The sequence below is a fragment of the Eucalyptus grandis genome, chromosome 11 (genome assembly GCF_016545825.1).
Source record: "Eucalyptus grandis isolate ANBG69807.140 chromosome 11, ASM1654582v1, whole genome shotgun sequence".
Classification (NCBI taxonomy): Eukaryota; Viridiplantae; Streptophyta; class Magnoliopsida; order Myrtales; family Myrtaceae; genus Eucalyptus; species Eucalyptus grandis.
Genome location: NC_052622.1, coordinates 14,465,167 through 14,488,148, shown reverse-complemented (window position 1 = coordinate 14,488,148; position 22,982 = coordinate 14,465,167). Strand labels below are relative to the sequence as shown.

At 39.7% G+C, this 22,982-nt stretch overlaps 1 protein-coding gene and 1 non-coding gene across 2 annotated transcripts; both read right to left on the bottom strand.

The window, feature by feature from the left end:
• Positions 1-735: 735 nt before the first annotated feature.
• On the bottom strand, positions 736-3,161 carry LOC104427284. Its single transcript, XR_005547773.1, has 2 exons — positions 2,440-3,161; positions 736-2,333 (listed from the first exon to the last, which is right to left on the bottom strand). It is a non-coding gene; the product is annotated as a G-type lectin S-receptor-like serine/threonine-protein kinase At2g19130 (transcript).
• A 7,317-nt stretch (positions 3,162-10,478) lies between these two features.
• On the bottom strand, positions 10,479-18,700 carry LOC104425000 (G-type lectin S-receptor-like serine/threonine-protein kinase At2g19130). The gene is given in 5 exon segments (XM_018864583.2): positions 10,479-11,877; positions 11,880-13,423; positions 16,558-16,635; positions 18,100-18,174; positions 18,271-18,700. Coding segments are annotated over 2 exon segments (2,301 nt in total). The 5' UTR covers positions 13,130-13,423; positions 16,558-16,635; positions 18,100-18,174; positions 18,271-18,700; the 3' UTR covers positions 10,479-10,826.
• Between the last annotated feature and the right edge of the window lie 4,282 nt (positions 18,701-22,982).

Genomic DNA, 22,982 nt, shown 5'->3' with positions numbered 1-22,982 from the left:
TATATTACGATGCATTCAATTAGTTAGAGCAGTTAATTAAGTCAAGGTGCTGTAGTTGAGTATCTTGCGATTCTATAGTTGAATTTTTTTTGTATCTAGTTACATGTATTAAAATGGAATATTATAAAGAGAATATGACGCTGAAAGTTTTGTGCTCTAAATGTTTCAAACATGGACAGCGATCCTTGGTACCAGGGCAGCCCAAATGGCTGCGTGTCTCTAGCAGACTCACACAAGCATCTGGACCAGGAACAGAGGCCAAAGCTTTTGCAGTACAATGTAGCCAACCTACGAATAAAAGTGGTTTTCCACAAAGGTGAGTTTTGAGTCCCACGACGGTTGAAGCAAGAAATGGAGATAATCTTATGGACTTGGTTATTTAATAGTTGTTTGATAACGCAGCTACGTGGTGTGCACAGAGTGAGCACAGAGTGAACTATTTTTTCGCCTTTTATTAAAGAATACCTCTTTTTGGATGACTCTTGCCTCTATGACCGGAGCCTCTACCCACTTTCAAGTGTCAACCGTTTCTAATGGGAGGGATGGCTCATATAAATAATGTTTAAACAAGAGGGCAAAGATTTTGCATTGTTTGTTTAAACAGTTCATCTAATTTCATTTGGAGCATACACATAAGCTGAATAGATGACCAACTCCTTCACTGGATCTTCTGCTGCAAGAGGATGGAGAAATATGGTATTAAATGGTTTGGAGCTGCAATTCTGGAAAGCATGATACAGATCCTAGACCAGTGAGTCCATCAGCGACATTAACTGTTTTGTCTTTATATTTCGAGTGGCCACAATGGTTACCGTAATTTATTGGCCATGGAGGTACACAGCTTGTAACTGTAGAAACTCAAAGGAGGATGGATTGGGGCTACACCATGCCCATAAATTATCGAAGAAAGGGCATAGTGCTACGTTTTATGCCTCAATCTCATCACTTCCTACCAGTTGCAACAAAATTCTTGGGATAGGAGGCTTTTCTACTGCCATTACCCCCTCCAAAATCTGAACTACCTGAGACATGGTCGGTCTATCTTTCTCGCTGTCTTGAATGCACCAACAAGCCACTTTGCATGCTCTGCACAATTCTTCCATCTCCACTAGTCCTTCCAATCGGCGGTCCACAAGTGGCAAGACTTCTTCTCCTTTGGCTATTGACTTAGCTACCTGAAGCGGTAGATAATCGCGCATATCACTATTCAGCTCCTCAATGTTTCTCTTTCTGATATGATCTCAAAGAGCAGCTTTCCATAGCTGAAAACATCGACTTTTGACGTGATGGCTCCTCCTGAAATCCATTCTGGCGCGAGGTACCCTCTGGTTCCCCTCATGGTGGTAATTACCTGGCTGGCATCCCGTCCCACAAGCTTCGTGAGGCCGAAATCAGCAATCTGTGGTGCGAGTTCTGAATCCAAAAGTATATTCTCCGGCTTGATATCGCAGTGTATGATGCGATCTCGACACCTCTCATGGAGGTACTCCAATCCTTTAGCAATCCCAATGGCAATGTTGTATCTGGTTTTCCAATCGAGGGTGTTGGAACCTTTCTGAAACAAATGAGCTGAAGCGAACCATTTGTAAGGTAGTCATAAACTAGGAACCTCTTCGACTCTTCTGCAGAAAAGCCACGCAGTCGAACCACATTGACGTGCTGTATCATTCCAATAGTTCTAATTTCCGCAAGGAACTGTTTGTTACTTTGGTTTTGGTTTGCAAGTTTCTTCACTGCTACAGGAGTTGAGTCTGGCAGTGCTCCCCAGAAAACAGAACTAAACCCTCCTTCCCCAATTTTCTCAGAGAAGTTCTTTGTTGCCTTCTTCAGAACTCGATATTCAAAATGCAGCAAATGATCGTCCACTGCAGTAGCAGACCGTCTTGTCCTAATAGTAACCAGCGACACTAAGGAGCACGAGAAAAGCTAAGGACACAACAACTGCTGCTATGAATTTCAAACTGGGTTTCCCCTTTTTCTTAATCTCCTCCTTCCAATCCAACACCGCGATCCGGACATAGAAATCTTTAAATACTCCATCATTGGCTGAACGTTGAACTAAAAATCTCTCATCCGTCCATATCCGACAGTTAGCAGTGTAAGCGAATGCACTGCACGAACAGTTGCTCAAGCACAATAACCTGCATGCATCAATGTTTTCCACCATGAACGAATCATAATTATTTGGGAATTGTGTACGAGGCATGAGGAAAAAAATATCTTTCCTATCTCCACTACATTCCAACGCGTTTCTCCTATTGCATTGGCCCAGATGATCTTCCGGCTTCAGATCATCTGAGGATCCAAACACAATCACAAAGCGGTGCATCACTCTGATTGCAGTTAGAAGCAGCACCACAAAAGGGGTAAATCTCACACATTTGTGCTGGGTATGCCCAAAGAACTTTCCATTCCTGGATATTCTTTGCCCATACTAACTGCTTGAGCAGCCCCGTCGGTTCAAGCACAATCCTAGAAAGATTATAAGGAGCAATTGCGGAATATTTGGAGTAAGTCTCATTCTCATTCGAAACAAAGGTGTAGTTTATCACGTTTTCTGCTGTCAGTGAAGACCGACGCCTGTAATCGTCCCCAGTCCAGTCGCGTCCAATCCAGTAGGCTTCCGACCTGTTAAATAGCGAAAGAGTTCCTTTTGCTCCCATGGATGTCGAGAATATTCCGGAAGTTGGATCGTTTAAATTTCTCCACGCCACCAGAACTGTCTTTTCGGAAGTGTTGAATTTAAACTTGGCACCTGGCAACCACGTATCAGTGGGATGATCAAAACTCTGCCAAGCTACACTAGACACGTCGGATGTCTTCCTTAAAATGAAGTTTCCATTGTCAAGGCACTCCTGAAGTCGAATTAGGCATGAGCAATGTCAAACGGGTCGACCAGATTTGACGCTTGGATGAAGCGAGTACGACTAAATTACCGTCCCAGAGGAGCTCCAACTCTGAGGAGAATGGGTCGGACACTGGATGGTTCCTATTTGCGACCCAAACTAGAGTCTTTTGAGGTAATCCTTTGTACCAAATGCCAACATAGTAGTTACCAGTGTTACCTGGTGAAAAGAAGCCCATCTCAAATGTTCCTCCTTGAGAGATTAATGTCCGGTTTCTGGAGAGAACTCGCCGGGCAAGATGGTGTCTGTGTTCATGGACAAAGAGGAGCCTAATGAAACAGAGAAAAGAAGCAAAATATGAGGAAACATATCTAAGTTTCCTCCGTTGCTCTCCCTTTTGCAACAACGATTTTGATATGGTTGAGTTAACAAACTCTTAAGTCTTTCTCTGAATGGTTAAATCTCGACTTCTCATTAGCCAGCGGTCTTTGGGGAGTTGCCAGTCCAACAAGGCTGCGTTGAAAGCGACAATAACTGGATGTTTCTATTGTGGGGCGGCTTGAATTCTAGCAGTTGGGTGGGAAACGCTGAGTATTTCAGAGGAGGTTCCTTCGTTTGATGGACATTGGTGGCGGCTCAATGGAGGGATGGGTTACCTGATCGAGAAGATCTGTTGGGGGGTCATCTGTCATTGAAATGTAAAAGTCAACCAATTAACATAAAGTCAAGTCAAAATCTTGATGTCTGAGGACCAACAGAAGGTTCCATCAGTGGAAATTATGCAGAGAGCGTGGTTTATAGCTTTCACATTATTAGCGTAGGAAGCATTCTAAATTTGACGAATTGGCTCCGTCTAGGAATCAGCTTTAGTATTTGTGAAAATGAGCTGTTGTGCCCTAAAATCAGTAAATTGAATCAAAATCCTTGCAAGAGAGGAATCTATGGTGAAATTCATTTCAAGGCCAATATATCATCAGTGCTGTACCAATAAATAGCCCCAAGTTATATTACTAAAATCTTGTAGAACCGATAGTACTATTGTTAATTTGCCTTCAATTTATACAATCATACAAAACTATATTCTGCATTCTTGTTATCGTGCTCATGCCGATGAATTCTAGAAACTGTTAAAGCACTTGAAGAAGATGAGAATGTTTAAAGTCCTATCTCTGTCTCAACATCATAAACTTACGTCTCTACCGGATACAAGAGTGGTTTTGGGGAAGTTGAAAGTAACGTGACTTCTAAAGTTGAAAGTAATGTGACATCTGTATCGGATACAACAGGAACGTATATTTCGCATTCCGCAACTATTCATAGCAGAGAACTCGGTCCTGAGGAGACCTCAGTGATAGGCAAACTTGCGACATCTAAAGTTGGACGAACAAGTCCTCGACCGTGTTTGCTGTGTCTGCATTTTCATTCTCCTTGGACCGTCTCCCAGATGCCTCTGCTAAAAAACTTCCCAAAGGCTGCATATTTGATCATCTATATCAGTTACTAATTTCACGTTTGGAGTCTTAATTAATTTGCTGCTTCGATGAGGATGTCACGCTGCATAATCAATCGAACTAATTAATTTGGTTAATTATGATCCGCTCTTCGTGATTTTTGTTAGATATTTATTGATATATATGATCGAAGTGAGCTATATTGCATATCTTTAATATTTGACTTACTTTGTGAAAGCTGATTTTTTTTTGAAATTATATTTCATGCAAGATATATTTGTTATCATTTTATATTCTTTACGTGATACTATATCTATTGTTATTGCTTTTGATTATGACAAAAAGGGGAGAGAATATAAATATGTATATGTGTTGATTGGTTGATATTATATGAGCTGCGATTATTTTTCTATATATTATTATGCTCAATCTATTTGCTGTCTTTTTATTCAAATCATATTTTTGAAAATCTAAAATTTGATGATTGATTTATCATTATTTTAGAAAATATGATTACATATCTCGTATTCATATATTGTTTTGTCATCATAAAAAATGGGGAGATTGTTAGGGAAATCCCTTATGATGTTTTAAAGATGACAAAATAAATCAAAGGCTACTAATGTGATTAATGGTTAAGTAATAGACTATGCAGATGATAGAACATATAAAGGATATTGTCAAAATCTGAAAACTGCCAGAAGACTAAACGTAACACATGTCCAAAGTCTATTATGAAGATTTTTCTGTGTCAAAGTCTAAAGACTACCAAACTTTAGTATCAAAGTCTGTTCTATATCAGAAGTCTGCCCACTCGACAAATTTCAAATTGAACGTGAATAAAAAACTAGAAGACAGACTCTATGCTGAAACTGAACTTATTCATACTGTGTCCAAACCTTAAAGCTAAATTTGTTCAGAAGCAGATTATGTTTAGATTTACGTCCAGATTATAAAGTCTATTTCAGACAGAAGACACTTAGACTCTACTTCAATTTGAAGACTCTCAGACTTTATATCCATAACGAGATAAATCGTAACACAAGCCCTAAACATATAACAGCTAGTAATCTGGTTTGGATTCTACATCAAAATTGATTTGATTGACTCAATCTAATTGATTGACAATTGGATATTGAAGACAAGAACTTTCTATACCAATAAGCTGTACTTATGAAAACCAAGATTCTGTTTGTATGGGCGATCAGAATCAATTTTGGATTCTACTTCTATCACTCAACGGCTACCAAATCTTCTAGATACAAATCTATCCAATGGGTAAATTGGAAGACGATCCTCGAGATATTGTCCAACGGCTAGTTTGGAAGTGAAGGAGTATTTAAGGAGACCAAGGACCGATGAGTAAGTAAGAGACGAAGCGTAGAATTTATAATTCCAAAGTCTAAGCGACCTTCGATAATACACTCTTGTCTCTTATAAACTTAAACGTTTGTGATCGTGAGAGAAATACAAAAAGAGTGACTTAGTGAGATAGTATAATCTAGCACTAAGTGTTTGTATTCAAAGTTGTAATATTTTGTTGATTGCATAGTGGAATCCAACCAGAAGGCTGTTAGCGTGGGAGAGTGGACGTAAGCTTGTTCTTATTTTTTTTCCTTGAACTCCTTTATTTTGTTCGTAATTCTATTTAACTACTAAAGTCTGAACTCGCTTTAAGTCTGTTGTACTTCAGACTCAGTTTCAAAAGTCTATTGTTCTTCAGACTCAGTTTTAGAAGCAAAATATTTCTATTGTTCCTTGCGAAAAATTGTCTCCACACCTATTCACCACTCTCTAGGTATTTATACTAGCACTTTCAGTTATGACCAACTCTACAAGTTCCCCAAACACCTTGACCCTCGAAATAACTTATCCAATAAGGTATACGATTTTACTTCTCATTCTCGAACTAAGATCTAAAGTGAGGTGGATTCAATAATTTATCACCTTCCACTCTTTAAATTAAACACAAGTTGAAGTTGCCAACTAACCTAACTCGCATTATCATAAATGGAGCTAGACAAAAAAAAATGAAATTTAGTAAGCGAGGCTCATACGCGTTGGCTCTTGTCTCATACTTCTCAACTGACATTGATTTTGAGAATGGTAATAACCTAAAACCATGATGGGAGAACGGTAATAACCTAAACAATATCGGAGTAACGCAATAGAACAAAATAATCTCCCAATTTATGTAAATCTAATAAGAACTTATATAATATAGCAAACTCATACCGGTATGTAAACACCAGGGGATTTTTTACATGGAAAAACCTCATTGGTGTGAGAAAATAAAAAAACTACGGGATCGGAGTCCACTCAAAATATTCACTATCAACAAAATCAAGTGAACAAAGTTCTTCTCTAGTAAATACTAACGATATGTAACATCAAAGATATCAAGAATATCATTCTTGGCAATACGCATAAATTTCACAAGAAATCAATGACAAATCTGACAAAAAAAAAATCAAGTTTTGATCAACCTATGAGAAACCTCATGTAGGGAGCTTCAAACAAAAATCAATGCATTCGGATTTGAGAAGAGTACGCCACGAACAAGCTGACAAAATTTCAGCTCAATCGAACCACAAATCAACTTTCGATATCAACTTGATGTAAATAAGACTTTTTCCTAAATTCCAGATTTTCTGCTCTCTCTCTCTCACTCTCTTAATTCATTGGACTTCCTCCACGTGAAAGTGAATTCAGCCACCACGCCAGTCCAAGGTCAAAAACAAATCCCAAGCTTTCGAGACTTTTGAATCCCGTCTCCATCTTCAAGTTACTAGAAATTGCGTTCAATTAATGTCACTAGCTTTTAGGGACGGGAGGTCGCGTCGGTGGTGGTACCGTCCGAGACCAGAGCTCACTTATAGCGATGCAAAACCAGGAGTGGTCGTCACTCGTCAGGGTCGCACTGTCTCGGATGTCTTCATCTTATTCCCCAACATTTATGGCGTACGCGTTTTCTTGCGCAAGTGAACTAATGAGTAAAAGAGGATGTCAGTCCCTTTTTAAAGATCTTAAATCTTTTCCTTTCTTTTAAAGATAACTAAAATTGTAGCATGAACAATTACTTAAGTTGATAATTATATTCCATCCGTTACATATTCGATATTCATATTCAAATGTCTTCAATTCGGTAGCGACATTTCCAACAAACAACAAATTTTGGAATATATTTGTCTTTTTATATATATAATTACTTTGGACAATATGATTTCACTGATAATTTTTTTCTATATGCATAATAAATCAATAGCGCTACATATATATATAGGACTTACGAGACGTTATGACTAAAATGGAGCCATGTCCATGCACATAATTAAGGAGTTTGTCATATAATTGTTAAGATTATTTTGTATGATAAGAGATGGTAGTCCATTAAATTATCCAATCCGCTATTAATTTGCTATTGACTTGTTTCTTTCCTATTGAAATTATCTGTAAACACTTACATCTACATACATACGTACATATGTATAAATACGGTAAACCACGCAAGTTTTAATATTTCTATCAACTGATTTTTTGTCTAGGAACTTTTCGGTGAGTTTTGCCTCTCTCACTCCTTTATTTGCCCCATAAACATTATTCTTACGAATTTGCGAGGAAAGAAGAAGAAGCAGCAGCAGCAGCAGCTAAGTTACAGCCTGGGACAAGATTTAATGTCCTATGATTTCCCAAGCAAAGGAACTTGGGCCGTTCAACGATATTGCAATTTGCACATGTCTGGACCAGGACAAGAATTCCCAGAGGCCCGGTCAGTGAATGAGAAGAGGCTTTTCTATTGGTGAATCTCAGTCCCACCTCGACCGAAGCAAGAATTCCAATTTTTGGAAGGCTCAGCCTTTACAGGCTGAGTCTCTACCATTCCTCTAGTGTCAACCATTTCCCGAGGAGGTCTCTCTGTGTAGAGGCTTTGAGATTGGACCAATGCTAGGATGAAGGTTTAGCTCCGAGGTTAATCATTTGCATCAATCTGGACTGGATGTGTGTAATATTCTTCGAACTCCATAAGCACAGATGCGCCCCCCATGGCCAGTTAGTTGGGCCACAATTTACCGAATGAAATGTGATTGATGTGGATTCAAGTGGTGCCACTCCAAGCAATTTGTGTTCCATGAGTCTTCGACAGGGATAAACAACAATAATTAAATGCACTTATGGCTTCAACTGATGGAAGATTCATCAGTAGCTTACTGTGATTCTTTTGAGGTACTCCTATCAAATAAGCAATAATGGATGCAATGAGCCTCTTTTAACTCCGTTGCGAAAGACGAGTTCACCCGGTTTCTTTTCTGGGTTACAAATATGAGTTCACCATTTGAGCACAATCCATACACTTCACATCAGACAACATCGTCAGAGTGATCCATCCATTCGTTGGGACAGGGTCTTAACTTGCCTCCTGTAGAGAGAACCTAATTTCGTAGGTGTTTGACAATCGACGGTTTCCTCAAAAGATTTTAAGATTGTGACTCCATGATATACAAATATAAGTACATAGATTTGATGTGTGACATGGTTCTCAAGCTTCGCCTGACAAGATTTATAGGAAGTATATTGTCATGACAATCACAATAGGATCCCAAAGTACGGAAGATATGGGGTTTGACAGTGACGAATAATGCATACTGCTTTGTGCATACAAATATCCGACGAATGAATGCTACAGGTACCAACACCATGCGATTCTTTTTGTTCACTTTGGTGTAAAGATGAATACTTTGCTAAATATTCAAGTAATTTGGTGAAAAGTCTGCATATATAGATGAACGAGATGCTAATTCTTCAAGATGATTAAATGGAAAATTCATAAAACCAAATGACCTATAAGACGAGTTGATATCATGCCAAGGAAAGGACAAGAGTGAGATGGTACATTCATAACATTATTTTCGCAAACATAGAGATCTAAGAGATGAAGCAGGATGAAAAACTTAACAGACGAAAATAAATAAATAAACTGGAAGATCTGATGGTAAGATGTTGGCCTCGTGCTCATTGTAACCTTCTTTAGGTAAGTTTCACTTGAATTTGGTGGCGGACTAGATGTCGCCATCTTCTGGTAACCAAGCTAGTTTGGAATCTGAAATTTCCCTCAGCTGAGGGTCGACTTTCTGCCACTTTCATCCTCCAAGCAAATCATGTAAGGACATATATGATCAAAGACGAGACCTTTGCAGGACAAAGGGAAACTCCACATTCCCAGGAGACAATGCTTCAGGAAGACAAGGCGGGACGTCAGGACATATGCAACTAACGTGATCTTCATATTCACAAGGAGCACAATAGTAGATCCACAAGTCAGGGTGTCTCTCTGTCTCGCAGACTTCACGGTAGTACTCATCTGTACCGTCTTTGGGAGGATGGCTTAGAATGAGCGGATGATAGTTACAGTATTTAAGTGCGACGCTGGAGGGCAAATAAAGAGTGCTTCTCGCATGTAAAATGAAACTATTCCATGTCGGCTAGTGAGACTTTCTTGTATTCACCGACTACTTTACGGTCGGTTCTTTTACTAGCAACCATTTGAAATTTTCAGTTCAGGCTGCTCATAGGATAATCAAATTTCATCGGTAAATTACTTGAATCTGGCTATATTGCGATGCATTCAATTAGTTAGAGCAGTTAATTAAGTCAAGGTGCTGTAGTTGAGTATCTTGCGATTCTATAGTTGATTTTTTTTTTTTTGTATCTAGTTACACGTATTAAAATGGAATATTATAAAGAGAATATGACGCTGAAAGTCTTGTGCTCTAAATGTTTCAAGCATGGACAGCGATCCTTAATACCAGGGCAGCCCAAATGGCTGTGTCTCTAGCAGACTCACACAAGCATCTGGACCAGGAACAGAGGCCAAAGCCTTTGCAGTACAATCTAGCCAACCTACGTATAAGAAGTGGTTTTCCACAAAGGTGAGTTTTGAGTCCCACAACGATTGAAGCAAGAAATGGAGATAATCTTATGGACTTGGTTATTTAACAGTTGTTTGATAACGCAGCTACGTAGTGAGCACAGAGTGAACTATTTTTTCGCCTTTTAGTAAAGAATACCGCTTTTTGGGTGACTCTTGCCTCTATGGCCGGAGCCTCTACCAACTTTCAAGTGTCAACCGTTTCTAATGGGAGGGATGGCCCATATAAATAATGTTTAAACAAGAGGGCAACGATTTTGCATTGTTTTGTTCAAACAGTTCATCTAATTTCATTTGGAGCATACACATAAGCTGAATAGATGACCAACTCCTTTCACTGGATCTTCTGCTGCAAGAGGATGGAGAAATATGGGTATTAAATGGTTTGGAGCTGCAATTCTGGAAAGCATGATACAGATCCTAGACCAGTGAGTCCATCAGCGACATTAACTGTTTTGTCTTTATATTTCGAGTGGCCACAATGGTTACCGTAATTTATTGGCCATGGAGGTACACAGCTTGTAACTGTAGAAACTCAAAGGAGGATGGATTGGGGCTACACCATGCCCATAAATTATCGAAGAAAGGGCATAGTGCTACGTTTTATGCCTCAATCTCATCACTTCCTACCAGTTGCAACAAAATTCTTGGGATTGGAGGCTTTTCTACTGCCATAACCCCCTCCAAAATCTGAACTACCTGAGACATAGTTGGTCTATCTTTCTCGCTGTCTTGAATGCACCAACAAGCCACTTTGCATGCTCTGCGCAATTCTTCCGTCTCCACGAGTCCTTTCAATCTGTGGTCCACAAGTGGCAAGACTTCTTCTCCTTTGGCTATTGAATTAGCTACCTGAAGCGGTAGATAATGGCGCATATCACTATTCAGCTCCTCAATGTTTCTCTTTCCCGACATGATCTCAAACAGCATCTTTCCATAGCTGAAAACGTCCACTTTCGCAGTAATGGCTCCTCCAGAAATCCATTCTGGTGCCAGGTACCCTCTGGTTCCCCTCATGGTGGTAATTACCTGGCTGGCATCCCGTCCCACAAGCTTCGAGAGGCCGAAATCAGCAATCTGTGGTGCGAGTTCTGAATCCAAAAGTATATTCTCCGGCTTGATATCACAGTGTATGATGCGATCTCGACACCTCTCATGGAGGTACTCCAATCCTTTAGCAATCCCAATGGCAATGTTGTATCTGGTTTTCCAATCGAGGGTGTTGGAACCTTTCTGAAACAAATGAGCTGCGAGCGAACCATTTGTAAGGTAGTCATAAACTAGGAACCTCTTCGACTCTTCTGCAGAAAAGCCGCGCAGTCGAACCACATTGACGTGCTGTATCGTTCCAATAGTTCTAATTTCCGCGAGGAACTGTTTGTTACTTTGGTTTTGGTTTGCAAGTTTCTTCACTGCTACAGGAGTTGAGTCTGGCAGTGCTCCCCAGAAAACAGAACTAAACCCGCCTTCCCCAATTTTCTCAGAGAAGTTCTTTGTTGCCTTCTTCAGAATTCGATATTCAAAATGCAGCAAATGATCGTCCACTGCACGAGCAAACCGTCTTGTCCTAATAGTCGCCAGCAACACACCAAGGAGCACGAGAAAAGCTAAGGACACAACAACTGCTGCTACCAAACTGGGTTTCCCCTTTTCTTACTCTCCTCCTTCCAGTCCAACGCCGCAATCCGGACATAGAAATCTTTAAAAACTCCAACACTGGCGGAATGTTGAACCATAAATTTCTCATCCGTCCATATCTGACACTTAGCAATGTAAGCGTATGCACTGCACGAACAGTTGCTCAAGCACAATAACCTGCATGCATCAACGTTTTCTACCATGAACGAATCAGAATTTTTCGGCAGTTGTGTATGAGGCATGAGGAAAAAATTATCTTTCCCGTCACCACTACATTTCGACGCATTTCTCCTCTTGCATCGGCCCATATGATCTTCCAGCTTCAGATTATCTAAGTGTCCAAGAGCACAATCACAAACCGGTGCATCACTCTGATTGCAGTTAGAAGAAGCACCACAAAAGGGATAAATCTCACACGTTTGTGTTGGTAGTATCCAAAGCACTTTCCATTCCTGGATGTGCTTTGCCCATACTAATTGCTGGTACAGCCCTGTCGGTCCGAGCACTATCCTAGAAAGATTATAAGGAGCAACTGAGGAATATTTGGAATAGGTCTCATTCTCATTCGAAACAAAGGTGAAGTTGATCGTGTTTTCCACTGTCTGTGAAGGCTGAAGCCCATAATCAGCCTCATTCCAGTCACTACAATTCCAGTAGGCTTCTGACCTGTTAAATAGCGATAACAGAAATTTTCCTTCTGCTGCCGGCATTGCAGAGAATATCCCAGGAGCTGGATCATCGAAATCTGTCCAAGCCACCAAAACTGTCCGTTCAGAGGTACGTGAATAATATACAAACTTGGCACCTGGCAACCACGTATCAGTGGGATGATCGAAACTCTGCCAAGCAACACTAGACACATCCGATGTCTTCCTTAAAATGAAGTTTCCATTGTCAAGGAGCACTCCTGAAGTCGAATTAGGCATGAGTGATGTCGAACCAGTCGACCAGATTTGACGCTTGGATGAAGCGAGTATGACTAAATTACCGTCCCAGAGGAGCTTCAACTCCGAGGAGAACGGGTCAAACACCGGACGGTTCCTATTTGCGACCCAAACCAGAGTCTTTTGAGGTAAGCCTTTGTACCAAATGCCAATGTAGTGGTTACCAGTGTTACCTGGTGAAAAGAAGCCCATCTCAAATGTTCCTCCTTGAGAGATTAATGTCCGGTTTCTGGAGAGAGACTCGCCGGGTGAGATGGTGTCAGTGCTTGTGGACAAAGAGGGGCTGAATGAGACAGAGAGAAGAAGCAAAACATAAGGAAACATTTCTAAGAGTTTCCGCTTATGCAACTCGTATGTGGTTGCTCTTTCTTTCGCAGCAATGGCTTTGACATGGATGAATTAGCAACTCTTAAGTCTTTCCTTGAACCGATAAATCTTGATTTCTCATTAGCCAGCCGTCTTCGGGGAATCGCCAGTCCAACAATGCTGAGTCGAAAGTGACAAGACAATTGGGTAGTAAATGCGTGGTCTTTCATAGGAGGTTCCTTTGTCTGACGGGCGTTGGTGGCGGGTCAATAAAGGGGCGGGTTACCTGGTCGAGAAGATATGGGGGGTCATCTGTCATTGAAACGTGCAAGTCAACCAATTAACAAAAAGTCAAGATCTTGAATTCTGACGACCAACCGAAGGAAGGTTCCGTCAGTGGAAATTATGCAGAGATTGTTGTACATAGCTTTCGCATTAATAAGGAAGGAAGGTTTCAAAATTTAACAAATTGGCTCTGTCCAGGAATCAGCTTTAGTATTTGTGAAAATGAACTGTTCTGCCCTAAAATCAGTAAATTGAATCAAAATCCTGGTAAGATAGGAATCTGTGGTGAAATTCATTTCAAGGCCAATGTATCGTAAGTGCTGTACCAATAGATAGCCCCAAGGATTATATTACTAAAATCCTGTAGAACTGATGGTACTATTGTTAATTTGCATTCAATTTCTACAATCACACAAAACTATATTCTCCAATCTTGTTATTGTGCTCATACCAGTAACTATTAGAAATTATTGAGGCACTTGATGAAGTTGAGAATGTTTCAAGTTCTATGTCTTAACATCATAAACTCGCAGCTCTATCATATACTAAAGTGGTTTTGGGGAAAGTTGAAGGTAATGTGATCCTTTCGGACAAATGCGAAACTCAATGGGAGAAAAGTGTAGCCTTAGAGTTCAAATTTAGGGCAAAGTTGCTCTCTCTTGAAGAAAAACAAGTGTGATCACTTCTCACTCTATTTATTATCAGTGAAAGCTCCGTGCGAAATAAGAATTATTGTCTATTAAGCGTGAGGAGTTTCTTCCCGCTGATGTGCATGCTGGTGGTGGAACATATGTTTGTCGTTTTAATCGGACTGCTAATGCTTGGATTTTGTGCCGAACAATGTGAAAGTAAATTAGGAGGACGAGAACGGGCTTTGAATTCGGTGTTTTTCAAATTTCATCGTCTTGTTGGTTTTGATAATGCGGAAAGTCTATGTGCGTGCACGCAAGAGAGAAAATAAGAGGCTGACTATTCGCATTGGAAACTCAAACGAACAACTATTACACTTAGATTGATTAAGACTTCCCAACAAAACCACATCGTCAAATTTAGACGATGATCGCACTAGGTTCAGTTTCTCTGAATGAAAACTGCATAATCTAATCCTTCTAAACCATTCACATACCGTAAAAATATGGCCCAACAAGCCCAAGCCCAAGCATAAGTATAGTATATTGGCCTCAGCCCATTAACACATTCTCTCATCTCCTTCAGCAGCTTCCACGATATTTAAGCAAGAGGAGAAGCGGTGGCGACAAAACCAAAGAAAGGCAAAAGGAAATGAAGCTCGTTCGCAAGAGGATAGGGGGAAAACAGAAATTTCTGCGCGCTCACAATCCAGACACCTCGACAAGCCAAATCAATTACGAATCCCGACGTTCAGTGAGTGTTCAAGCCGATCATTTATCTAATTAGAGTAATTTTCTAATTTAGGGTATGAGTTTGAACTTATGTCGATTTTGAGCTATGAAGTCTGAGTGAGGAGTCATCAGCCTGTGGATATATATGGAAACGAAAGTTTAGGTTGTTATAGAGCCGTAGAGTTCGACGAAACTTGATTTTGAAGTATGGTTTATTTAGAACGAAATTATGAAGTTTGCGTGAGAGTTATGTATAATTGATAACATGTGCAAGGACAAGGATGAACAGGTGCTTTGAACGATGCTACTCCTTAGTGCGTAGAAGCTGTTTTATCTACTATTAAACGTGGTTTATTCAAGTCGTTCGCTAGAGTTGTGTTTTACTTGGCTTTTAATGTTGTTTTTTGATTAATTGATAGGATTGCAAATGTGTCAACTCGAGTAACCACTATAGATTGGCTTTTGACTTTTTCCATATGAGTGATATTATTTCTTTTAAGAATTTATAAACTCAAGTCTTCAAAATGATAAATATTCGATATTTTATAAGTTATGAATAAACATGTTTATTGCATAATTTGGATCAGGCAATTACTACGTTTTGGTATTTGTGAATAGTGTGGGAACTACTTAATAAACAAAGTTAAGAAATAATATATATATAAACATGTTTGGTGAAATGATTTATGACATACATTTGATATGATTCGATTTATAAAACTGGTTTATGAGACGAGTCTCAAAATAATTTAAGAATATTTTATGAAAAAGTATTTCTGATGATGGTGATTGATTTGTGAAATGTATTTTAATACATGAGATTGTTTATGGATTGTATTTTTTGTATTGGTGGATGAGGTTGGGTGCTCAATATCGTTGTAAGCCCATTTAAAGGCTTATGAGTATGCACATAATAGTCTAAGATATCTTTGTAGGCCAAGTCATCGGCTAATAATAGATGAAGACCTATCCAAGGAAGGAATCCTAATCACATTGTCACTAGTGTTATGCATGACCATGGCTTGATATTTAAGCATGAGTTTGGTCAATGGAGTAGATCATTAACATGTAATTTAAAATTAATTGAATTATTATTTGTGAACTAATATTATTATTGAATTATACACTACTCCTGATATTTTGTGTATATAGTACTCTAGCTTTGAGATTGAAAAATTATGATATCGTCTTTGTAAATATGTATAGTGAATGTTCGATCCACTTAAAAGAAATGTAGTACTTACTAGGCCACAGTAGCTTATTCCTTTCTTCTTATCATATTTTTCAGATGCCTTAGTTAGTGCCCAAAGGAACGAGAGCATTATGGCGAGAACTATTGAGAGCTGGACAATTGGGGTATAGTTTGAGGCTCATGTAATTTGAGATTAGTTGAATTGTTATCATGAACTGATATTATTATTGAATTATATTTGCCTATATAATACTCTAGCTTGGAGATTGAAAAATGGTGATAGCGTGTTTATAAATGTGCATAATGAATGTTCAATTCACTTGGAAATGTATTACTCAGTGGACCATAATAGCTCATTCATTTCTTCTTAACATGTTTTTAGATGCCTCAATTAGTGGCTGATGGAGCGAGAGCATTATTATGAAAACTATTGGGAGCTGGACAATTGGGGTATAGTTTGAGGCAATGTCATTTGGAGAAAGGATGGCTGCATCACTCCTTAATCCATATAGGATTTGGGGTGCGACACATACACAATATTCTATATATTGAAAATAAACATATTTTTATCACCATATTGTTTGCAACAATTAGAAGGTAGTCCTGACCTTTTCAATAAAAGATGTAGGGCGACGGCGATATGTCTGCTCAAATGATGTCCCATGGTGTCCATATCCACCATAATACTGGTCATACAATCAAGAGAAAATTGTAGTGTCATGCCCAGTTCTCAGTAAAGAGCATAGACAGAACCATTGACTCATCGAAAACCGGAAACCATGACATACAATCCCAGTATTCGAAGACGCCGAATGTTGAAGAAGCAAGCTGTCAGATTGCTGTGCATCACTATTTCTCTTCCACAATTAGCTTAGTGGTGAAGATTATATGTTTATCGATACAAAAGTTACGTCGAGAGAAAGAGTGTAGTTTGGGAACCAATAGAAGCCAAGTTCAGGCACACGTAATCATCTGCAACAATAGTAAGATTTCCAGCAAAAGGTGATAGATAGGCAGAGAGAGAGAGAGAGAGACCTTTTGGTGTTCATCATAGAGTGAGTTTGACAACTTCAACTAAATTCAAGAATTGATATCTTTTTGTATAAGGACAAAGAGATTATTATAAGAGAAGTTACGGATTTAACAAGCTCCTGCAGAGAAAATATTATCCGTGTTATCAGCCTTTAGGACAATGGCATCAGTTCCTTTTTCCACTTCATATAGACTCAGATAATAGCCAAGAAACTTGGGAGTTCATCAAGAAACTGTAAATCGACCGTGCACTCTCCTGACAAAAAAAAAATGTGGCGTTGGCATCATTTACTAAGGACACCGAAGAAATTCAATTAATTCTAGAATTCGTATCCTAGAAAAATTTCTTTCTTCTGCATCAGCAGCCATGTGGAGAGAAACAAAATTGAACATCCCAGCTACCCAAAGACTTTATCTTCCAAATTCGCTCATACTAAAATTTCTATCCCTTCAATTTCCTATCCCAAGCATAGTAATAATCAGTGTCCACATTCGCAACCTCGAGCGCGCACCTCGACCATATGAACTCGGCAAGCTCTTTAAAGGGTTATATTTTCCCAATTCCGACTTCTGGCATGCAAGGGAGGGGCAACGATCCTCGTGGGGATGAAAAAGCTTACTAGTTGGGAGGGATGCCATATCAGATTCGGTTCAATGGGCAGTGAGGGATGGACAATCCATTAGAATACGTGAAGATAAATGGTTGAAGCTGGGTACACTTATAGGACCAGCAAATCGAGAAGAACCTAAGCGTGTAACTGAGCTGATCGACAAGCAGACTCTCTCATGGAAAGAAGACATAGTACAGAACACGTTCGAAGACAGAATTGCAAATGAAATATGGGCAATTCCTATCGCGTCCTCAAGCGAAAAAGACAAGCTTATTTGGACAGAAACAATATCAGGCAACTATACAGTGAAGAGTGGGTATAATCAATTAAGGAAAGCCAGTATCAACCCATCACTCAACGAAGCATCACCATCATATCAAAAGCCTGGAGCGCTATGGTGCAAGATATGGAGTATGCAGACCTTACCAAAAATCAAAGTCTTTATATGGACTTTATGTCAAAACGCCCTCCCCACGAAGGAGAATTTATTTAGACGGAAGATCATACCTGATCCGACATGCCAGTTGTGCAATATGAAGCCCGAATCAGCAGAGCACTTGTTTTTGCTTTGCCCCTGGACAACTAAAGTGTGGTTAGATCCACGAATCAGCATCCGAATTCATAGCAAGGGACTAACAAGCATAGATTGGTGGCTCCTTCATCACAAGAGCGACTTACCAGAAGCACCTTCCCTCGAACTAGTTGCCGAGACGCTCTGGTTTGTATGGAAAGAGAGGAACAAGGCCATCTTTCGAAAGAAGACACCGGATCCGCGTGGAGTAGTCACCGAAACACTCGCAAAGCACGAAAACTTCAGCATTTGGAACTCAAATCAGAAAAAAGGGTTGGAGAGAGACTGTACCTCGTCATCCCAATGGCATCCCCCTGCCCCGAAATCGCTGAAAATCAACGTTGATGGCGCGTTCCGAGTGGGCACAACAATAGGCGCAATTGCTGGTGTATGCAGGGATGCCGCTGGATCTTTACTCGGAGGATTTGCGCGCCACGTGAGAGTGCAATCTGCACTTCAAGCAGAAACCCTAGCTCTGTTGGAGGGGTGGAGTTCGTGCACGAATGGGAGAAGAAAAAAGGGAAAAGTGCAAGTACAACTCTAGAGTCTGACTGCCTTACTTTAGTTCAAGCACTGTTGGAAAATCTCTGAACAAATCAAGATGGGCCGGGCCTCAATTAACTCTTTGCCTTATTTAAGCTTAACCCACTGTTTTAGAGAACAAAACAAAAAGCCCCTTGTGAGTAGCGGATTGAGTCGTTAAACTATCCCAACTAGATTTCCATTATCATGTCCCCTATTTATTTATTTTTTTAAATGTCCCGGTCCCTCCGAACTGGGTCTCAAGCCCACCCAAACCGTTGTTCGATGTTCTTTGTTCTGAAGCCCAGTTGGGCTCGTTTTCTACTGTACCTACTTGAAATGAAATGAAATGGAGCTGTTTTGACAAAAAAAAAAAAAAACTCGGCAAGCCCGCTTTCCACTACCACTTTAAACCGGTAAAGGAGAATCCAATCCACAGAAAAAAGAAGGAAGACGAATCAAGCACAAGCAAGCGGAATTGCTCGACTCGTAGCAGTTATCTCATCCTACCATTAATCAATCAGCATGACTAACATGGGTTGGGTAGAGAACCGATGGTTTATTAAAGAACAAGACCCATCAGTCATTAATTTACCAAAATCACTTCAACCCTGGATGATTTATTAAAGGAAATAAAAAATTAATGATCACTCCAATCTAACTATAGAGATATATGATGACATTCGAGTTTACGAATGCGCTTAAATATTAATTGGGTTGATTTAATACAAACATGTGCTAAGTAGATTTTTATTTTTTCAAGAACATAAAGGTCCTGACTGAAATGTTTTGTATTTCCCATTCTTTTTGCCAATTCTTTTCATATTTTTTTTTGAGTTTAATCTAATGTTAAACATATGAAGTATCCAGAAAATACAAATGTGAATATGTAGATTCGATTGTATTGAATAATCTTTTAAAGTTCAAAATTTTTGCTTCATGGCGTCAAATACTTTTTTCGATCTAAAACATTTAGAACATCACTTTGACAAGTATATTAAGACACTCATTGATTAAACCCAATATAATATAAGATATCATTTAATTAAAATACAATTCTACTTTAAAAAAGAAAAACCCATCATTCCAAGGAAAAAAACGTAAGTACAATCCTAATTTTGACGATGCGATGGATTATCTTTGTATATTAAAAGTTTAATTGAAATGTATGATGTTGGAACCGCTTGCCTAAATATCCCGCTATACATTTTTAAATATTATGGCAGCGAAAGCTCATCACTTGCATAGTATAGGATGATCCGTGTGACATCCCAATTTTCCAATTCTATTTTCAATAAATTGAGATGGGCATTTCATTGGCACGCATAGAGTTCTTTTTCTTGAGTCGGCCACTCATGTGAAAACTAGTCTATCAGGTGAAGCCGTTAAGAGATTCTAATGTATCGGCTCGAGAATTTGACTAGGAAACGACCTTTCGATCGAGCTAATCTGCAAGAGTCATTATGGCACAAATAAAAATCGATTAGAGACCGGAGATAGGTCGACTCGACAGAGGCATGTGATCGAGTGTGGGTGATTCCACCAAGTCGCACAATTTTGTCGATCGACACTGGACCGACTTTTCTGTCGATTGGGTACCCTGTGTCCGTATTTGAAACCTTAAGATTACCCCCGACAACCGAAAATCGCCAATGTATCAAAGATGTACAATGTGGCTTGAATTGATCAACTACAAGTCAAATGCACGAAAATTTCTAAAAAGCTACCCGATAGATCAGGACACGCTAATATCGTGCCAAAATGAAATTAACCATGAAATTAAGATCGAATTCAGAAATTGAAAGTCCTATTGTGTCACAAATCATTTTAGGAATATTGGCTTATCTTCAGAAGATTTTTCATATAATCAGAGTTTTTCAACAAGTTAATCAGAATATGGCTAATTTGGCTCGAGAAATTAGTACGCCCGCCCTTGATCGTGCTTTTGGGACTTAAGTTGTTCTATGGACAAGCGAAGATGTGAATTGAAGTGTGGTGGTGTTGGATTAATTTTATGGACTTCAATTTGGTTCAATTGGAAGAGAATCGAATGGAATTGAAGAATTTAACGTACAAGATTTCATGCCACAGCGGAAAATGAAATTGGACCCATTGGAGAATTGTTGTGGGAGATTTGAAGTTAGTGGAATGTGAAGTTAGCTTATGTCATGGTTGGGGCCAAAGCAAATGGGGTGTTGACAAGTGTCGAATGCTCATTGGTCCCCAAAAAGCACATCTCACTTCAATCTTATCCTTCTTCCTTGGAATTGGGGGGAAGCTGCATCCGCCCGACCGCCCACTCGGCCACTCGCTCGCCCGTCGCCAGAGCTCGCCGCCGTTGCTGTTCATCCACGCACGCCTCTCTGTCGTCCTGCCCGCGCACTTCCGTCTCTCTCTCCCTCCTGCTGGCGTCGAGTTCTTCTTCTTCTCTAGTTGTTGTTCGGAACCCACTAGCAAATCTGAGAATGCCGAAGCAGCAGCCAGCAAATCCGCTCATTGCTGTCGCACACCGCAGGACCGCTCGTTGTCCCGCGCTCTGCCGCTGCCCGCGCTCGCCCACGCTTGGCCGACGCTCAGCTGCATCTCAGCCTCGATCTGTGCGTTCCAAGAGCCGTCGGAGCTCGTCTCCTCCGCCGTGAGCCCCCGTGCACCCCCGCCTCAGCCTGCCGAGACTCCCTCAGCCCCTCTCGACCATTGCTCGCCTCAACCGGTGCCGGATTCGCCCCCAAGTAGCAGCCATCAGTGAGCAGAAAAATGGGTATGACAGCGAGCGTTTGGCCCATTTTGGCCGGCTTCCCGACCCTAAATGCTTGGCCCGTTTTGAGGAAAGTTGTTCTCCTTGGCGTCCCCGTCGTTTTGGTCCACTTGGCTCGCTAATCCGGTGAGTTTAATTCACTAAATCTTGATTAGACGGTTAATGATGTCCTAAGTGTGTTTAGTCTAAGTTAAGTAAGTTTAGGTAGTTAGATTAGTTTATTTGGTTGATGATTAGATTAGGGTGTTTAATTAAGTTAAAGTGTGTTTAGTTTAAAGTTAAGTATGTTTATATTAATATAAGCTTTGATGTGACTTAAAGGAATTTGTTTTTGATTTATTTAAGTATTCCGAAATTATTAAATAATTTAATAATATATATTTATTCGAAATTATTAAAATATTATTATTTAAATAAATTTCGAATAAAATTTATTATTTAATAAATTCCGAAAATTGTCTTGGAACCTTATTTGCTCAATTTCGTGCCAATCGCTGTTGTATGATTGGATATTATAAATTGAGTGTGGATCGTGAAAATATGGATATTATTATTTAATTAATTTTCGGAATAAATTTAATTATTTAATAAATTTCAAAATTATTTTGGGACCTTATTTTCTAAGAACTTCGTCTTTCATCACTGCGTGTATTTAGAATTTGAATTTGATGATTGACTGTGGCAAATGGAGTGTGATTGCAATAGGAATTCTTTTTATAAAATCCTAAGTGTCAAAATTTGATGGAAAAACGAGCGTATTTGACCACCTATTAGAGGTCGTGCCCAATAGGGCCGTGATTGACCACCTATTAAAAGTCGTGCCCAGTAGGGCCGTGATTGACCACCTATTAGAAGTTGTGCCTAATAGAGCCGTGATTGACCACCTATTAGAGGTCGTGCCCATCGGGCCAAGATCTACCACCTAATTAGAGGTCGTGCCTAGTGGGGCCGTGATTGCCACTGGTTGTTAAACCTTCCCATAGGGTCGTGATTAGAAGCAGCAATTGATTTGCTAGAATGACATGTAATCAGCCGAGTCGATTGATCGCTGAAATGATCCAAGTGGTTGAATTGTTCTGATAATGTGATTGTGCGTGCCACAGTTGTTTGGTTATCATAATTGCACGTGGTTGAATTATATAAATTGTGCTAACCTGCAAATGAAGACTAATGCGAGGTAAGTCTTCTTGATGTTGTGACTAGACCACCTGGGGCGTATTTTCTTTTTAATAGGGTTTAGGGGGTTGAACTTGCTGAGACAATGTCTCATCCCGGTTGTGGGATTAAAATTTCAGGTCCTTGGTGGACGGAGCGGGCAGATAACTTTGGTTGGCCTTGAGGAATTGCAGAGGTGAAGTCATAAGGAGAACGTGTCCGACTTGTAGGTCGTAGGACAGTTTCTTTTTAAGAGCCGATCTTTTGTAGACTTTTGGCCGTAGACCTCTGTTTGTAATTCTATTGAATTATGAAAGTGTTATGTTGTGGTTTTGCTTCCTGCTTTTCTATCATGTATTTTACTATCATGGGTTTTATAATACGTTC